Genomic DNA, 19,764 nt, shown 5'->3' on the forward strand with positions numbered 1-19,764 from the left:
ATAGATGATAAAACTGAGGCAAAGCCACACAATGTGACGAAAGTCTGTAAAGCCTTTAAGTGGCAGTGTCAGGATTTTAAGCTAGGAAGTATAGCTCTAAAGTATATGCTCTTGACCATTACACCAGATTCAGAATTGTCCTCATACCTATTGATAGCAAGTGTCATGGAGGGCTTTAAAACCGTGTGTTTTTGGTGTGAAGGAAAAAGGAAGCCTGGCTTTGAGTAAGTCCAATTGAAAGGTGGATCCTGCACATCTGAAGTGAGTCATTGAGTTCAGTGCCAAAATGCCCTAAATTTAGGAGTTTCTTCCATAATTTTTACCTCTAAAGGTCCTTGATATCTATTTCTCAACCAAGATTTTCTGAAGAGCTTATTTTCTTACCTAGAAGAGTTTCATCAAAGTGTTATGAAGGATAAACAATTTTTAAGGTGTTTTTCTTTATTAATTTTTTTTTTTAAGTAACTACTTCAGTGCCAAAGTATTCTTAAGAGTAGGGGATAAAGGACTTGTGGTTGGCAGAATCACAACGCTACACTTCATTTGGACCATGCCTTGCATAGTGTGAGTGTGTATGTTGGTATTTTCAATGGCCTTTAGAAAAAGGGATGATACTGGGAGCGGCCAATGGTTTCTCCTAGTTTTAGGCATCCTTAGGAAAGAATCAAGCTCTTTTACTGGAGTCTCTCATTCTCAGTGTTTTCTGTCATGAACAATGAAAAGAACATTGAGTTTGTTATCTGTTTCTGGTGATTTGGCTGGCACCTTGGGGAATTTGTTGCTTTGTGAACACTCGTCCAGCTCTGTTGTCTGTTTGCCCTCAATTTACAGGCACTTTTATAGGCAATCAGAACAAAAAGACATGCGTTTGTCTATAGCCTTTCTTTGGAATTTACTTGAGAAATTGGAGCAGCTGTGTGTTTTACCCAAACATCTTAGCATTAGCACTTAATGATACTGTTTTTCTTCCAAGCAAACCAACATGGGCAGATGAAGGTCATGTTTTCCAGAATGGGCCTCTGTCTTCTCACCCATGTTTTATTTTCGTTTATTCTTATAGTAACATCTTCATTTGGATTCATGTTGTTAAATCCATTTTGCTTTGGCTGTTGACCTTTCCAGGTTTTCATGGTAGCGGTTGAGAGATGTGGAAGTTTGATTTTGTATCAGAATGAGAACATGTCTGTTCTGCTCCAGAGAAGAGCCAAGGCTGCCAAAAATAGTTGGAAAAGAATGTTGCCCAATCCCGAGTCCAGTTGTCAGAACCCCTCTACAGTGTTCCTTCCTGGACAGTCTTTGAGTCTCCATTCAGACATTTCCTTAGAAACTTTTTCTATCCACTTGTAATTCCCACTACTAGTCATAATTCCAAATCCTGGGGATTGAATAAAATAATGCCTTTCCCAGGGTAAAATATGAGGGCATGGGTAAGTTGTTATCATGTCCTTCTCTGGGTCTTCTCTTTTCCAACGAAGGCATTCCCTACTCTTTTACTGTTTTCTCATGGAATATTTGGAGTCATTTCACGTCTTGGTCTCTCACTTTGGAAGATGTGTATTTGTTGATGTGTAAAGTGTGGTGGATAGGACTAGACCAGGACTTGGGGCTGGCTGGTCTGACTCTTGCCAAGTAAGATAGCACCAGACTTGTCAATTACTCCAAGCATCCTATGTGACAGTGATTTTTCAGAGAGAAACCATAAATACCCTACACGTATTACCCAAGAGAACTGAAAGCATATGTAACCCCAAAGTGGAGACAACCCAAGTATCCATCAAATGGCTAAACAAAATATGATATATCCATTCCATGGAATAATAATATTCAGCAATAAAAATGAATGACATATAGCCCTGGCTGGTGTGACTCAGTGAGCTGAGTGCCAACCTGCGAACCAAACGGTTGCAGGTTCGATTCCCAGGCAGGGCACATGCCTGGTTTGCAGGCCAGGTCCACACGATGATGTTTCTCTCCCTCTCTCTCTCCCTCCTTTCCCCTCTCTCTAAAAATAAAATAAAATCTTTAAAAAAATGAATGACATAGATATACAGTATGACATGAATGAACCTTGAAATCAGTCTGCTAAGTGAAAGAAACCAGACATAAAATACCACATACTATGTCATTCTGTTTATATGAGAGGTGCAGAACAGGCCAACCTGTAAAGACAGAATGTAGGTTAGTAGTTGCCACAGGCTAGAGGGAGGCAGAAATGGGAACGTCCTGCTAATGGGTACAGGGTTTCTTTCTGGGATTATAAAAATGTTCTAGAACTAGGTAGTGGTGATGATTGCACAACATTGATAATGTATTAAAAACCACTGAGTTGTACATTTTAAAATGGTGAATATTATGGTGTGTGTTATATCTTAATAAAGCTGTCACAAAAAATGGCTATTATTTCCTATGTGAAGGTGAGGATTTATGAGAGTCAAATGAAATGACACTCACATGCAATGCTTAAAGCACAGTGCCTAGGACATAATATAGGCTCAGTTAATGTTTGTTATAGTGGCTCTTAAGGAAAGTAATGCTGCCTTTAAGTATCAGTAAGCAACTCTTCTTCACTGCCACGTTTGTAGAATATTACCTGTTATATAACGTGCAGTCTGTAAATACTTTCTGAATGAATGTGTTCACGTTCATGTTCAGCCACATTCAGTAATGTGGTCGTCTTTTGTGTTCTGCTTCTTTCAGTGAGTTACTGAATCCGCATCATGGGGCCCGACTTTGAGCTACTTTTGTCCAGTAGTAATGATCCAGTGATACAAAGCTCTTCACAGCTCATGCTTGTGTTGAAGTTGGAATTATGAGTGTAGACTCCATTTTGGGAAGGAAAGGCAGCTCTACCTTAAATTCAAGCGGAAGGTGGGGGGGGGGCAGGGGGAAATGATTGTTGAGCTTCTCCTCCCCTGGCAATAATATAATTCTGCTTTATGTTTTTACAAGAATTTAATTTTCTCGTTGAGAATGTGGTTCTTCCTGGTTCACTATCAGTTCCCTGGAACAGAGAGGACTTATATCTTTGTAAAAACAAAGTCAATTTCTAGAAATTAACCAATTTAAACCGATGATTTGGTCTGCTGACCCAACTCACAATTTCCATACATAAGGGATTGTTATTTTGAATTAAAATACAAGCGTTTTTTTCTCTGAAAATAATTTTAAAAATTATCATCTCTTTATGAACTTGGGAATCCACTGATAACACTGAGTGTCCTTTACAATCATGTCAGCAAGGTGCCATTGGCTTATACTGAGGCTCAAGAAAGGAAATAAACCTGTTTTTGTATTATCCAGCATTCTTTCTAGCAGAACAGGGGAAATTTTTATTCCTTTGGTCTCTAAGGAATGGTTGTGCTTCTCAGCCTCCTTTAGTCTTCTCTATACCGTGAGCCGTGTAGGTGATCCCATGTCCTTGTTATCATAAACTGTTGGGAGGCTCAGTGTCCATGTGTGACTCGCCTTTAGGAAGCCGCCAGGACTTCTTTCCTGGCCTTTTATGTACTACGTTCCCTCTAGACTCCAACTTTGTTTCCAACTCTTATTTTTATTTTAGGTCTAATTTATATTTTCTTTTATTTCGGTCTGCGTATATCTTCAAGAGCTGCTTTTATAATTCTTTGGGAGACAAAAGGGAAACGGTGTCATTATTGAAGCAATATTTAAATCATTACTCAAAAAACATCTATCTGTAACTTTCCCCCATACCAACAGGGAGAAATGGGAGAGAAGGCAAAACTGTCCATAAAAAGAATATAAGCTTTTTATTTTTTTGAAGCTTTTTTGAGTGTCATTTTTCCTGTCTTTTTAATAGAAGTTGGTGATATGGCAAAGCAGTACATAGAGAAAGGTCTTTTGGTTCCAGATCATGTGATCACACGCCTAATGATGTTGGAGCTGGAAAACAGGCGTGATCAGCACTGGCTACTAGACGGTGAGTTCACCCTGTGGGTAAGCTGGATTTCTGTGAATAGTTTGTCCTTTATTGAATTCCGTTACTATTGCAGTTTTCATGATGCCTTTTGGTTTCCATGACTAAATTGTCATAAGTGTAACTTCTGAAATCAGAGATTTTCATTCGAAAGGCCACACAAATTAAAACCATGAGTTATCATTTTCACCTGTCAGAATAATCAAGACAGAAAATCTGAAAATCTTTTACTGAGTATGTAGGAAATAAATACTGTTGAGAATATAAAATGGGCAAGCCTCGGAGGGCAGCTTAGCAATCTTCGTACTTTTCAGCAGTTCTCTTGAAATCTGCTGGATTTCTTGCCTAAAGATATAGCTTCAACAATGTTTATTTTCAACATCATTTATAAATAGCAAGGCATTGGTAACAACCTAATTACCTATCATAGGGATGCCTTAAATTTTGGTATGTTCATTAACCAAATAATCTGTATCTGTGTGTCAATATGGAAAGATCTCAAGATAACTGCCAAATGAACAAAGCTAGTTGCAGTTTAGTGTATATCATATATTATTATTTATGTAAAAAATGGAGAAATGGAATAATATTACTGTATATACTTACAAACACATGCATAAGCTATCTTTGGAAAGTTATAAAAAACCGTTAACAGTGGGTAAGGATTAAGGTTGGGAAAGAGACTTACCTTTGACCATATATACCCTTTGATACTGTTTGATTTTTAATATGTATTTAAACAGTACAAGGACCTGATTTAAAAAGCCAGTTGTTCCTAAACTTTTTAGGCTTTATGGATCCCTTGATGACATCTATGATATTTTACCCAAGAAAATACATACAGAGGCTCACACACAAAATACTACACAATTTCGTGTTTCAGCAAGCTGGAATTCAGTATCTTCTACTTTAAGTTTGCCCAATATAAATCTTTTGATTGACCAAAGGAAAGAAACAGATTGGGCAGATTCTTTGTCTTACTAAGTAGCAAGATCCCTTAGTGCAAAGAAAATAGAAACTTGATGAACATACTGCTTTCTATGAACAAAAAAATGTGACAGTGAGATTTAGCTCTAATAGACTTGTTTGCACTGCAGAGTTTTCCTTTAGTTCACACAGTGCACTCATTTCTGTCTTAATTTGGTGAAACTGAAGCCTCGGGAAGCTGTGACGATTGAAACCTTGATGTTTGCCAACCACAGAGAAATTGGAGGAATTGTCCTACATTTAAACTATCAGATTGCCTATATTTGTGCTAAAGCCTAGAGTCATGAATCTCCAAAATGACCAATATGGTGGAGTATTTATTCTATATCAGTGTTTCTCAAAGTGTGTAGTGTGCAATGTTTATAATTGCTAGATCACAAAACAGACTTTGTGTTCAAATATGCTTAGAAAAATGTCAGTTTAAATATTACAAACAACTTTTAATTGTAGGGATCATTCAATCCCTATAATACCTGTTTGGAAGTAGGTACCACTATCCACATTTAATAGACGAGAAAACTGAGACAAAGTGGGGTTCAGTTACTGGCCCAAAGTTAATAAGTGTCGAAGTTAATCAGTTTTCTTTATTTCAGGATTTTGTCAAATTTATAATATGATAATGTGATTTAATGCCCCACAGAAGGAGATATCATGAGGTATTTTCTGAACATCCAGGATTTGTTCTGTGGAGCATTCTTTGTTAACTGTTATTCAACGTGTTCTATACTTTGTAGGTGTTCTCAAATGTTGACTATAAAGTAGATCATATCTTATTAGAATAACTCCCATTAAAAAAATTTAGAACTGTGTTCTCATAGGGTTGGAGGGAACCAACAGACTGAATTGAAAACTTGTTAAAAGAAAGGCTGTAGTGGCTTGTGGAAGGCATGTGTTTATTCATTTGGCAATAATGAATAAAGGTTCTTCTGTGTGTCAAAAACTATTAAGTGCTGTTGATAAAAATGGTAAGACATTGCCACCCTGGCCAGGTGGTTCAGTTGGTTGGAGCATCATCCCATGCATGAAAATATTGAGTTCTGTTTCCGGTTAGGGCACATACCTGGGTTGTGGGTTTGATCCTTGGTCAGGGCATGAACAGGAGGCAACCGTTGGAAGTTTCTCACATCAATGTTTCTCTCTCTCTCTTCCCCCTTCCCCCAAATCAGTAAAAAACATATCCTTGGGTGAGGATTAAAAAAAAAAGTAAGACATTGTTGCTACTCTTTAAGGGGCTTCTATTGTATTAGGGGAGTCGGGTATATAAAAAATTAATTACTGAAGTATAATAGAAGTATATATATGTTGTACCTTGAGGACCTAAAGGAGAAAATTATGGTGTATTGGTGGTAGGAGGGATTGGAACAACTTTTGAAAAAGAGGTAGTAAATAAGAGATGTTTTGTAGGGTGATGAGTAAGGGTTGGGAAGGTAGATTTTTTTTTTCAGCAGAGGGGCAGTGCGAACTGGGTAAGAGAGGAATGATAGCCTGGTATTTGCTGGGCCTATAGGTAGGAGGCAGCAAGGGAAATCCTGGAACGGATGATATTTGATTCCATGCAGAGATGGTGGAACTGGAAATTGTTAACTGTTGGGACCATTGAAGAGTTAAGTAGGGGCATGCCATGGTCGGATTTGTGTCTCAGAGAGACTCTTCGCTTAGCAGCAGAGGGGAGATTAGGTGCTGGGGCAGGGAGGCAGGGGTGACTAGAAGCCAGTAAGAGATTGGTAGAATAGTTGAAAGTCTGAATTTAAACAATAGCAGTGTGATGGAAAGGAGACACCATTTGGGAGAGAACAGATTGAACAGGAAGAATGGGTAGGGTTGTGACAGATGTTAGGTATCACAGTCCTGGGTTTTCTTTTACTGTCTTCCAAGCCTTTTGAGTTTCTTGGCTATCATCCCCTTCCCTACACTTGTTCAGCCAGTTTGATTTCTCCAGACTTTATACATTTAACTCACAAAAGTTAGCCCTCTGATACTTCTTGGGTAGGTGTTTGCCGTGACTGATAAACTTTGGCTTTGCCACCACCCAACAGTAATTTCCCGAGTTTAAATTCCTTTTTTCTTCTTTTTCTAAGATTTTAATTATTTATTTTTAGAGAGGAGAAGGGAGGGAGAAAGGGAGGGAGAGAAATATCAATGTGTGATTCCCTCTTGCGGGCCCCCTACTGGGGACCTGGCCTGCAACCCAGACATATGCCCTTTGGTTTGCAGTCTGGCACTCAATCCACTGAGCCACACCAGCCAGGGCCCAAGTTTAAATTCTGTATTTGTAAGGCTTCTCAACTTATAAAGTGAACTTTTTCAGTAAACTTAAAAATCTGTTTTAAAAATGATCATCTATATTACACTTTTGGGGAAAGTGGTTAGTGTAATAATAACTTACCCCAGGTAGTGCCACACTACCCACTTTGAATCTCAGCTCTGCCACTTACTGGCAGTGTATGTGACCTTGGGCCAGATACCTTACCTCTGTGCATTCTGTTCCTCATGGACAGGGATCAGAAGAGGGCTTGTAAGCATCAAGCGAGTGACTATGTGCAACGTGCTTAGAAAAGTGTTCGCATATAGTAAGTGCTAAATAAGTATGAGATTCTATTATTTGTTGTACATGATGTGCAGGTCTTTATTTTTTTCCTTGCATGAAGAATTAAGTTCAAAAGTAGTTTTAAAAACAACATTTAGCTATGCAAAGTTGAAAAGTCAGTTTCAGTTATGGATTGTTTTATGTATCTTTTCAGTGCTTTGCTTTTGCCATAACTTTTCCTCTTGGGGTAAATAACTGAAGTTCTTTTACATCATAGCCTGTTTTTAATAAAATACATCAGTCTCCTAACTGAGTTTGTATGTTTCTCCTTGAACACCCATCTGGTCACTTTTTGAGTTTTGATTTTCCTTTAAAGCTCTGGAATAAATCCATCTGGCAAAGTGAGGAGTGTCAGGAATGCTGAGTTCCATGTTCAGCCTTAAACTCCTTAGGTGCCAGGCACGTGCTCTGCAGAGGATGTGCCTGTTGAGTGTGCGAAAGGTGATTGAGTGTGGAAAGGTCAAGAGAAAAATTCTGGATGACAGATGACTCACCATCTTGGTCCATATGGCTGTGCAGAGGCATCCTGCAAGTGGTGGGTGGAAATGAGTCCAGTGGGTGGAAGCCAAGGGAACACCAAGGGGGCTGGAGGATGGGGTTGGCGAATGCTCTGTGGTTTGGTCAGCTATGCCCTTGCCAAAAAAACATTCAGCACCACCTCGCCTTCACAGTGTACTTTCCAACTGGGTCAGAACCACTCCTTTATGCATTAATATGTGTATATATGTGTGGGGTTTTGCCCCCCTTCTTTTTTCTTTCTTTAATTTCTTTGGAAGTTGAATGTGTGGGAGCAGTATTTTTAAAATAGTTTTCTTTAATTTTTAAGAAAAATATCCCACCAGAGAAATGTAATGCACAAGACTTCTAAATTTGTTATAAAACCATTTTTTTTGTTGTTTCATAGAAAAGGTATTTACCGCTTACTAGGTGATCTCAAGGTGAAATAGAAACTACAAGATAATAACCAGCTCTTTTATTTTATTTGTATTTATTTTAAAGTACAAATTCTACACTTTCTAAAAGAAGGCTGGAAATAAGGTGGGGTCAGTAGGAAGCTTTGTTAGTATTGGACATTTTTCATGTCTAAGCTTGAATGCCAACCTGTGCACTTAAACAGTAACCTGTATGTTCTTAAACTTAGTCCTAATTTATCTCCAGATAGCAAGATGTAACAGAATTGTCTGCCAGATAACTTTAGGTGTAGGTATCAAAATATTTTAAATTTGTTGTCAAAGTTTGATTTCATAGAAAGCAGCCTTAAAATTTGGAATTATAGGTGAAATATAATTTAAGCCTTGTCATTGGAGAGAAAGATACCTTTAGAGTGAGAGTCGTCACTTGGCCCATGGCTGGATGTTCCGTTTGTTTCATTCTGAGCAATGTTGAATGCTAACTGGTGCTTTCTGTAGGTAATTCTGGGATTTTTTTTTTTTTTTTTTAAGGAAAAGCAGAAGTCTGAGTGGGCTGAAAGTGTGTAGTGTTTTGCGTGTGTTTGTTTTCCCTGAGAGTTAAATGACCTCAGACCTGAGATATTCCAGAGTACATGCTCACTCAGAGCCTTTGGTATCTAAATAAAAGGCAGACGCTGGGAAAACAAACTACAGAGGGTGGATGTGGAGTATTTTGTTCTGATTCTGCAAATGTGTTTTACTGTAGTGGACTGGTACATAACTGCTCTGACCTTAACTCCCTCCATATTTTTCTTTCCGAATCAGCTACTCTGAAGAGTGTTAGATCCCACTGGGCAACATATGTCTACAGAAAAAAGCCAATGATCACATAACTTCTGAATCACGTATTTTAAGAAATTCCAAGGACTTTTTTTTTCTGTTGCCCTTGTGAATGTAGGGTAAGAATAAAAGGTATGATAGGTTTGTTTGGAAGGCCACTGAAGACATTGTCTTTGGGGGAAAAAAAGCATTATGCTTTCTTTCACTCCACGTGTGTTTGTGTGTGTGCATTCATGTATGTAAGAGGGAAATAGATTATCGTACTCATTTTCCTTCAGATGTGTAGTCCTGAAAAATATTATCAGATAACCTTTTATCTTAGGTCATTGTTAAGGCAATGATGTATACGTATAGTCTGAATGGAAGATTTGAAGCAGTTGGAATGGTTCCTCAGGAATGGTGACTGAATACAGAATTGATGGGACTCTAGTAGGGTACTGTGGCAGTTGTGTCTGCCAAGCAGAGATTGAACAATCAAAATCTTTAGTGTCTGACCAGACTCTTCCTTCCTGACAGACACATGACTTGCCCCTCATTGTAGTTATGTTGGTTCAACAAATATTTGTTATACCTCCATAAAAGGGTGAAATAGCTGTTAAATCCTGGATATTTCTAAAGTGAATAAAGTATTGGTATGACTGACTTTGCACCAGGATAGTATGAGTGAAGGAAAAAAGAGGAAAAGTTATTGGAAAGAAAATAGAAGTAGAGTAGCTTATCAAAGGGGCTCCTGATGAAGACATATTCAGCCACTCATGGCACAGATGGCATCTGTTCTGAAAGGGAAGTGGAAAGATTTTTTTCAAGAAAGGAATGGTATTCTTGGTGAAAATGACAGCAGGAACAAAGGTGGGTGTGTGTATAATTAGCGTAAATGCCACATTGCTGGAGACCCATCTATGCCCCTAAACAGCGTAGCTGTTTGACAAATGTTTTGTTTTGTTTTTTTCCACATCCCAAATTCTTATTTGAAGGACAATTTGGGGAGCAGTACTTAAATGATTGTTATTTTGCTCATTTTCTATGTGGGTACATTGTTGTTATTATTTTTGTGCTTTGAGGATAGAGTTTGATCAAGGTGTTTGCTTATTGTATGTTTGAGTTTCATGAAGGATCAACATCTGTATGTTGGGTTGGGTTGATTTAAAAAGTTGTTATTATAGCCAGATAGCCATAATAATCTTCTCAAAAAATTTGCATCTTTACATTTGTGCTTTAAAATAAATTTGTCATTTTTAAATAATATTCTTAGAAGAATGAATTATAAAACTTGAGGCCTCTGTTTGATTATACTTCCTAACTTGATTAAGTAAGGCATGTAATTAATTTCAGGTTGCATATTATTCTGAGAAAGAATACATGACTTCACCAGGGGAAGGTGGGCAAAAAGAAGAAATAGCAGCTGTATCTAAATTAGGCTAAGTAACAGTATTCTAAATAAAGCAGTATTGGTTGAGTTAGAAAAGACTCAGCGGGGTTAGGTTATGAAGAGCCATTTTGATGACACTTTAATTGAAATTTAGTATACTCTCATCTTATGGCATAACTTATTCAAAGTACATAGCCTGTTCAGAATTTATATCTAGCTGTTGATTCCATTAAAGATATTACAACCCCTGCCCTGGCCAGTGTGGTTTAGTTGGTTGGAGTATTGTCCTATAAACTGAAGGGTTGTGGGTTTGATCACTGCCCAGACACCACAGTGAAGTAGCAGAGTGGGCAGGGCCTGGCCCTCTTGGAATTTGAGTCTAGTGGTGATTCAGCCTTTGGTCTACCTTAGGCAGTGAGGATCGCTTTTTATTTCTTTGATTTAAATCCAAGCATTAAGAACTCGGTTTTTACCAATTTTGTCAATATGAGCTCAAGAGTATCTTAAGTGAAAAATGTGGTAAAGCCTTGAGTCTCTTCTTCATTTAGTTGGATTTTCTCCTGAGACCCCATTCCTGTGTCCATTTCTGGTGGATTTCTTCTGATAGATCTGACTGCTGCCTTGGGATAAGGAGCAATCTTAGTATAGCAGACAATCCTGACCTTATTAATTTGATTCTTTTTCAGAGGATGACTAGATTTTAATATTAAGCATTAAGGGCCATATGGAAAACATATGTGTCCAGATATTTGAGCACACCCTAGAAAAACTTGTTTCAGAGATCAAAAAACGAATAGAGTTACATTTTCGTGTGTCCTGATGCACTTGGAATTGGTCCATCTGAGGAGGCAACAGCACATGATAGTTCAGGAGGAGCAAATGCTGCATAAACAGTTGCAGTGTACAATCTTGGAAGCACAGGTGAAGGGATGAAAGGGGAGAGGTGGCACAGAGAACAAAGTGGCTGTGACCCTATTTTGGGAGAGAGGCAGATATTAGGACGGCTTCCTGGAGAAGGTAATTAATTCCACAGCTAGTCAGAGGGAATGTCATATGCAAAAGGTGGAGAGGCATGAATCAACATGATGTGTTCCAGAAACCACAAGTAGCTGGATACTCCTAGAATCAAAAATTTGAGCAAAGAAGCTGGAAAAGTGGGTGGGCAAAACTTACATACTGCATGAATTCGAAAACAGGGAGTCAAATACATGTCAAAGTTAATATTACATATGAGTTGGAATGAAATTAAAAATAAAATTTAAAACGTTGAGTTTGAAAGAGTGAATAACTTACTTTTTAACTTGATTTAAAATTTTTAACTTAGATACACTTTAGATGTTACACTATGGTTTCTCTATATTTGGGGCATGTCTTTTTTTTTTTTTTTTTAATCCTCACCTGAGGACACCCTTCCATTAATTTTTTTAGAGAGAGAGGAAGGGAGGTAGAGAGAGAAAGATAAAGAAAGATGTAAGAGTGAAACATCAATTGGCCACCTTCTGCCAAGCACGCTGACTGGGGATCAAACCCGCTACCTAGGTATGTGCCCTGACCAGGAATCAAGCCCTCAGCCTTCTGATGTATGACGATGCTCCAGCCAACTGAGCCACACTGGCCAGGGCATTGGGGCATGTCTTGTCATATACTTTTAGTTGCACTTAACCCCATTTGTTTTTGTTAGTTAATTGAAAGTCTATAAAGAGAAGAAGAGACTGGCTTTAAATCCTAATTTTAGGTGTTAGGAGAACCTGCTTCTCTAATTTATGAAACACATATCTTGGGAATTGAGTAAACTAAGAAAAAATATTACAAAGGTTCATTCAAAGCATCTGAGGTATGCTTTGCTAGTTTAAAATGAAACAATTAATGGCACACCTAGTATACACAAAGCATCATACTAAGAAAATGGTAATGTGGTGGAAAAAGCATGAACTTATGAGTCAGACCTGCCTGAATAACTTAGTAGCTGTGTAGTTTTGAACAAGCAGAGTCACTTTCCTTGGATTCTTTTTCTCTCATCCATAAAGTACAAGTTTGTATGGCATAGTTTCGAAAGAATTGGCTAGCAAATATAAAACTCTTAGTGCAGTTCTAGAATGTAGTGGGTGCTCCAATGGTAGATATGTGTTGTTATCATCAATGTTAAGATCCTGTTAGAACTTAACATTTCAATAATAAACTGCTAAGAACTTAAGAGTGTTGTCATTTTAATAATTAAGCATGACCATATTCACCCCTTATTAAGTATACTCTGGGAAAAATAACTAAATAAAACCACTCATCTTCTATTATATCTTACCTAGTAACATAAAGCAAACCAATATAAAACTATGTTGATTGTGCTATCACTAATAACAAAATCCAGATTTTGGAAAGATGAACAAATTGATTAGGATTAAAAATAGAATATGATGTGGAAAAATGCGAAGAATTTAGTTTTATCTTTTTACAGTGTTTATAAAAGTGATACACGATCACTATAACATGTTCAAACCAAATGGAAGAATGAAAAGAAAAACAATGCAGCCCACTAGCCAGAAATAACCAGGTGAACAATTGAGAACTATCATTCTAGACACCTCTCCATGCACAAGTGCAGATAGAAATGTTTAAGATTGGCGTCATACTTTACCCACTTTTGAAATAACAGCCAAAGCTAAAGTGAACCTGAAAGAACTATTATTGAATTCAGGCAAACCTTTCTTCAACACCAGGGATATTAATTCCTATGGGAGCTCTCTAAGACTGTGAAAGGCATTAGGAGATAGACATACTTGTTTTTGTTTTTAATTTTTACATTTCAGATTAGACAGGATGTGTTGTCTTTCTACAGTGAGCAGTAACCTCTTATTATATTTTATACTTCCTCTACCTCTGCTCTCCTTCTATCCAATTTTTGTTGGCTTTTGTTTTTAATATTTATTATGAATTTTCTTCTGTATTAGTAATTTCCAATATTTTGGTTTTACATTTTAAAAATTTAAGTGAGTTTTCTGCAGTGTATTTTTTTCCCCACTACCACCTCTTTTCCTTTTCCTTTGGTTAATTTCTTGGTTATACGTCTCTGACTATACTAGAAACTATTCCATTGTGCACTTTAAATGAGTGAACTTTGTGGCAATGCATTCTCTGTGAATAAATCTGCACTTCTTTTTGAAACAGCTTTTTCATTTGTCACTTGATTGACTGGATTTTTTTAGACAGTTTTTCCTCCCTTCTTTTCTCTTTTCCTTGCTACTTCCATAGGGCTTATGAGGTGCTATGTTTTCCACGAGTTTGCATGTTTGAAAATGCCTTTTTGTTGTTCACCAGTTCCACTGACTGTGATATTCTTGAATGGTCCTTGTGTCCTTCAGAACCTTGTTTTTTGTTTTTTTTTAAAATCACATTTTGTTTAAATTTTTATTCTGTGTTTCCTTTTGCCTTCTACCATGTTTGATCTTTTACTTTAGGACAGGGTCGAGTAAAGCTTTGCTTGTATCCTATAGCTACTTAGTAATTTTTCTGTCTGTATGTGCCGTGCATGTTCATGCTGCAGAGCCTTCGCCCATACTGTGCCCTGAGACTGCAGTGTTCTGCCTGCAGATAGCCATGTGGACTGCTGCGTTCTACTCAGATATGGTCAGCTTAGAGAGCTCTTCCTATACCATCCTATCTGTCCATGCTGTGCTCTCTTCTTACCTTATAATCACTTGACACCACACATATATTGGTGTATTTGATGTTCGCCACCTTTATTCTACCCTCATCCCTAATATAGGCCTCAGAAAGCAGATTATGTCTGTTTGGGTCATGGCTGTATCAATAGTACCTACGACTGTGTTTAACCTGTAGAAAAGGCTGATAAATATATGTACAATGATAGAGAGGTCTGACTTGCAGCCTGTTGCTGAACCTATGTAGGGGGTACTCAGCTCTCTGTATTTTCCTTGGAGCAAAAATATGGGCCTATGGTAAAATTATTTATGAATTCTGTTTGTTAACTTAGATACAATGGGACCAGTCTTCCCCTTATTTGTTTATAGAGATTTATGTTTAAAGAACAAACAAGCAGAATTCTTAAAAAGAAGAGCCTTTAAGGAAGGAATTTGCAGATGACATATCCTTCCTTACTGGTAAAAGGGCTCAAAGATTTTTAGTATAATGTGTTTAAAAATGAAGTTTATAAGCTATGTGCTTAAACAGGAAAATCATCATGCTGATGTCAGAGGAGCTCAGTGCCATTTAGAAATTTCCCCAAGAATCCCTGCCTCATTGAAATTCATCTTTTATTTCACTAAGCCACTTGGAAGAGGCAGGCATATGGTTTAAAACCAAATTTTCTGGAATATCTATCTTCTCTTATCAGTGGGTCAGTAAGTAGTGATTATAGCATATCTAAGTTTTAAAATCATTTACCACTAATCTACAAGCTCCTTGAGAGCAGGACCCATTTATTATACATCTCTAACACTCTAGGATTTACTATACTATAGAGGAATTCCATGCATCCCAGGGAGGTTTCAGTGAGGAAGAAGTGTGTCCAAGGGCTCTGGGCACAGTGGGAAGTAGGGAACTCACAAAGCAATGTGGTGTAGCCTCAACTCTGGTTGCCAACATCTGGAGCACAGCTGCTTTTTTTTTTTTTTTCACCATCTGTCAATAAAAACTGTTTGAAGTGGAATATGGAGGTCTTAGATACACATCCAAATAAATATTGTGTAAAGAGATAAGGTAATTATAAGATGAGAGAAAATGCCTTCATAAAACTGGTTTTGATGGTGATTAATTTTAACTTGCTGTTGAGTCTTCTGGTTGATGACATGAATGGTATGAATGCCTCTGGGTGAGGGTGAGGGAAGACTGGAAGGGTAGCTGAACTGCCTGCTTTCAGACTTAGTTAACCATTCAGTGATTAATTGTGATGAACCATGGCTTGCATTTGTAATTTGGTTCTTGCTTTCCTAACAAACTGGGAAGAGATAGATGATCTCTTCCATGTTGGCCTCAGATCTTTTTCATTTCTTATTTTTTTCAATTACAGTTTATTGTACATTCAGTATTACATTGTATTAGTTTCAGGTGTACAGCATAGTGGTTAGACAATCATACACTTTACAAAATGTTCCCCCCATGTTTCCAGTATCCATCTGGCACCATGCGTAGTTATTACAATAGTACTGACTTACTTCTCATGCTGTACTTTACATTTCCATGACTGTTTTCTAACTGCCAATCTGTACTTCTCAGTCCCTTCACCTTTTTTTACCAGATTACCCAATTTCCCTCCCCTCTGGCAACCATCAGTCTGTTCTCTGGCCTATTTTTGTTTTGTTTATTCATTTATATTGTTCTTTAGTTATCTCATATTAGTGAAATCATGTGGTTTTTGTCTTTCTCTGACTGACTGACTTCACTTAGCTTAACATTCTGTATAGGTCCATCCCTGTTGTCACAAATGGTAAGATTTCATTCTTAGTGCAGGTAGGAAGGGAGCCTGATATTGTGTGGCCTTTTCACAAGCTGCCAACCATAGGCAGATGTTGCCCTTTAGAACTGCTGTTGTATTTTCATCAAGTGGAGGGCTTGCTTTCCTGCGGGGGAATGTGGCAGTGGACTCTGGCTCTGCGCCCTTCCTCTGGAGTGAATGCCCTCCAAATTAGAAAAACAGAAACGTCCTAGTTTCCTTTTTCTTCTACCACTACAGCTTGTTGCTGTGGCACCAGCTGCCCTCTCTCAGGCTCTTGGCATGGCCAAGAGGAGCAGGTGCCAAGGCCCAGTGGCCAGCACTGCTGGGAACACAGTGCCAGTTAGGAATTTAGTGACATCTCCCTATACCTAGTAAATCTTTTTCTGTGTGTGTGTGTGTGTGCGCGCGTGCGTGCGCGCGGGGGTGGGGGGATGTCTAAAAAGCAGCCAGTAGGCAACCATAGTTTATGATACAGCATGTCAGATTTGGGGAGAAATTTAACTACATAAAAGTTCAGCTTTCAATGTGGATTGGCCATTTGATTCAAGAGGACACAGCAGCTTTTCTAGGCTGGGTTGTGAGATGAGGGATCGGGTAGACTAGTATAGAAGCATGAGGTAGGTTTTCTATACTCCTGGCTAGAAATCAAGTGATGAACAGTCTCATGTGTACTTAGCAGGGAGGAATATAAGCTTTCTGTGCTTAAAATGTGATCTTTATTTTACTTTGCCTATTGCATTTTCTGGTTTCCTTAACAATTAATGGAATATATTCCTTGGAATAGGCCATCTAAGGAAGCTGGAATATGCTAGTCATGAAGGAAGCATGTCTTTGGGGATTACTTTTAGTAAAAATAAAAACATACTAGAACTTGGTTGCAGTTCTTTCTAAAAGGAAAAATTATTAATGCTGCCACCTGTTGATAGAATTTGAGTGTGCATCTAGTCCACTTGGTCAGTAATCCCTGCCCACCTGGAGTACAATCTCCACATGGAACTGACTGTATCTTGGTGGGCACTTCAGGAGTAAACACAGCCCCAGCCCTCAGGGAGCTCCTAATTTTAATAGAGTCTACAAGCAAGCACATTTAAAGAAGAATACACACCTGCAGCTAGAGTGGCAAATTCTTGGGCCTGCTGATGTAACCAAAGCCTGCCTGGTCTAAACCACTTATTTAAGAGAGGTTAATTTCTTAGTTGGAATGCATTTAAATGCTTTACATATATCTTTCATCTTTGGGATGCTTGGTTATTAATAGAAAGGTAAGCCTCCTGCAATGTCCTTTTTTTTCTTTATTTTTAAAAATTTTTCTATTACTGACTCCCCTCCTTCTTTTCTTCTTCCTGATTCTTGACTCTTTCACTGTCCCCTCTGGAATCCTCTTTCCGTATCCTTTTCTCCACCCTCCTTTCCACAAGCTCTCTAGCTCTATGCAGAATTGCTCTCTCTTTGTGCCTTAAAGGAAACCTAGTCTCCTCTTAGGATGCTACTTTATCTCTTCTGTTGTCAAGGAGACTCATTCTCCCACATGAAAACATTATGTTGGATGATGGTGTGGTTATATTCTGTCTCTTATTGCCTCTTTCTTTATATATATTTTTTAATTTTTCAAGTAATTGTTTTATTGGCTTTTTTTTTCCATTACCATCTAGTTCCCTTATACCCCCTCCCTAGCCCCGCAGTCACCACACTGTGGTCCATGTCCATTAGTCCTTTTTCCTTTTTGCTCAATCCCTCCACCCCCTGACTTCCCCCCTCCGCAGCTGTCATCCTGCTCTCCAACTATGAGTCTGTCCCCATTTTCCTTGTTTATTCAGTAAATTCATTAGATTCCACATATGAATGAAATCATATGGCATTTGTCTTTCTCTGACTGGCTGATTTCACTTAGCATAATGTTCTCCAGGTTCATCCATGCTGTTGCAAACGGTAAAACTTTCTTCTTTTTTACAGCCAGGTAGAATTCCACTGTGTAAATGTCCCATAGTTGTTTTATCCACTGATCTACTGATGGACACTTGGGCTGCTTCCATGTCTTGGTGATTCTAAATAACGCTGCAATGAATATAGGGGTGCTTATGTCCTTTTGCATTAGTGTTTTGGGTTTCTTTGGATATATTTCCAGAAGTGGGAACACTGGGTCAAAAGGCAGATCCATTTTTAATTTTTTTGCGGTATCTCCATACTACTTTCCGCAGTGGCTGCACCAATCTGTATTCCTACCAACACTGCAGAAGGGTTCCCCTTTCTCCACATCCTCGCCAGCACTTGTTTGTTGATTTATTGATGATAGCCATTCTGACAGGTATGAGATAATATCTCATTGTGGTTTTGATTTGCATTTCCCTGAAGATTAGTGATATTTTCATATGTCCATTGACCATCTGTTTGTCCACCTTGGAGAAGTGTCTATTCACGTCTTTTGCCCATTTTTTAATTGAGTTGTTTGTTTTTTTGATGAGTTTTTAAGTTATTTATAAATTTTGGATATTACCCATATTTTGCTATGTATAATACGCTCCCACATTTTTGGCCCAAACTTTCAGGAAATAAATCTTTTGTTTTAATTTTTTAATTCAATTATTTATTTATATTTAGATGCTTTTTTTTGGTATTATAAAGTAATTTTACCATATATTTTTGAACCAAGAAATTTTATGTAACAATTACAAAACACAAGAACAGATTCAAGGTAATTCAGGTATTACCCATGTATAATGCACATCCTTATTTTCCCTCACAAATTTGGGGGGAAAGTGTGCATTATGTATGGCAAAATATGGTAGTCCCTTATCAGATGTGTTGGAGAATATGTTCTCCCATTCTGTGGGCTGTCTTTCTATTTTGTTGATGTTTTTCTTTGCTGTGCAAAAACTTTTTAGTTTGACATAGTCCCGTTTGTTTATTTTTTCTTTTGTTTCCCTTGCCTGGGAATATATACCTGTTAAAATAATGCTACAAGCAATGTCTGAGATTTTGCTCCTTATGTTCTCTCGTAGGATTTGATGCTTTCGGGTCTAACATTTAACTTTATTCCATTTTGAATTTATTCTTGTGTGTCGTGTAAGAAGGTGGTTTAGTTTCATTTTTCTGCATGTATCTGTCCAATTTTCCCAACACTATTTATTAAATAGACTATCTTTAGCCCCCTACTGCCTCTTTCCTACTTCTGTAAAAGCTCAAACTTATCTTTATTCTGTGTTTGCTGAATTATTATTGAACTGTGGACTTGGAAGCCATCTAGTCCAGCTTCTCCTGAGTAGAGTTGCCTTGTCTGTGTGAATGCTCCTAAAAATGGGGCACTCACCAGGGGAAAAGACCGCAAAGCTATACCTTTCTTGACTTGGATTCTGTGCTACAGCTAATGCACGTGGCTTAGTCCCCTGAAAGTTGTGTTTCATTGCTGCCTCATGGTATTCTTGTGCTGTCAGCAGCTTAAGGCTGAGTCTTTGTGCTAATTTACTAATCTATTTAACTTCAACCCAAATTAAAGCTTATCGTGATAAATCTGGGATGGAATCTGGGCACCCATAACCCTTATTTTCCCGTTTAAATCTTCCCTGATAATTTTGACTTGGTCCATCAGTTGGGGAACCCTTAAAGATGTAGAATGATTGATTTCTGTTATTGGTACTTCTAAAGCAGCAGTTTTCAACCTTTTTATCTCATGGCACACATAAACTAATTACTGAAATTCTGTGGAACACA

The 19,764-nt window shown here is 37.9% G+C and overlaps 1 protein-coding gene across 2 annotated transcripts in view; it reads left to right on the forward strand.

The window, feature by feature from the left end:
• AK4 (adenylate kinase 4) overlaps positions 1 to 19,764 on the forward strand; it is a 67,033-nt gene that overhangs the window by 35,909 nt on the left and 11,360 nt on the right. For both annotated transcript variants that reach the window (XM_054574230.1, XM_054574224.1), the window contains exon 3: positions 3,818 to 3,937. In XM_054574230.1, coding sequence (XP_054430205.1) covers positions 3,818 to 3,937 — 120 coding nt within the window. The remainder of the gene's footprint in view (positions 1 to 3,817; positions 3,938 to 19,764) is intronic.

This window comes from Pteronotus mesoamericanus, unplaced genomic scaffold, assembly GCF_021234165.1.
Source record: "Pteronotus mesoamericanus isolate MK-2021 breed Mesoamerican mustached bat unplaced genomic scaffold, CSHL_Meso_final contig_105, whole genome shotgun sequence".
NCBI classification, from domain to species: Eukaryota; Metazoa; Chordata; class Mammalia; order Chiroptera; family Mormoopidae; genus Pteronotus; species Pteronotus mesoamericanus.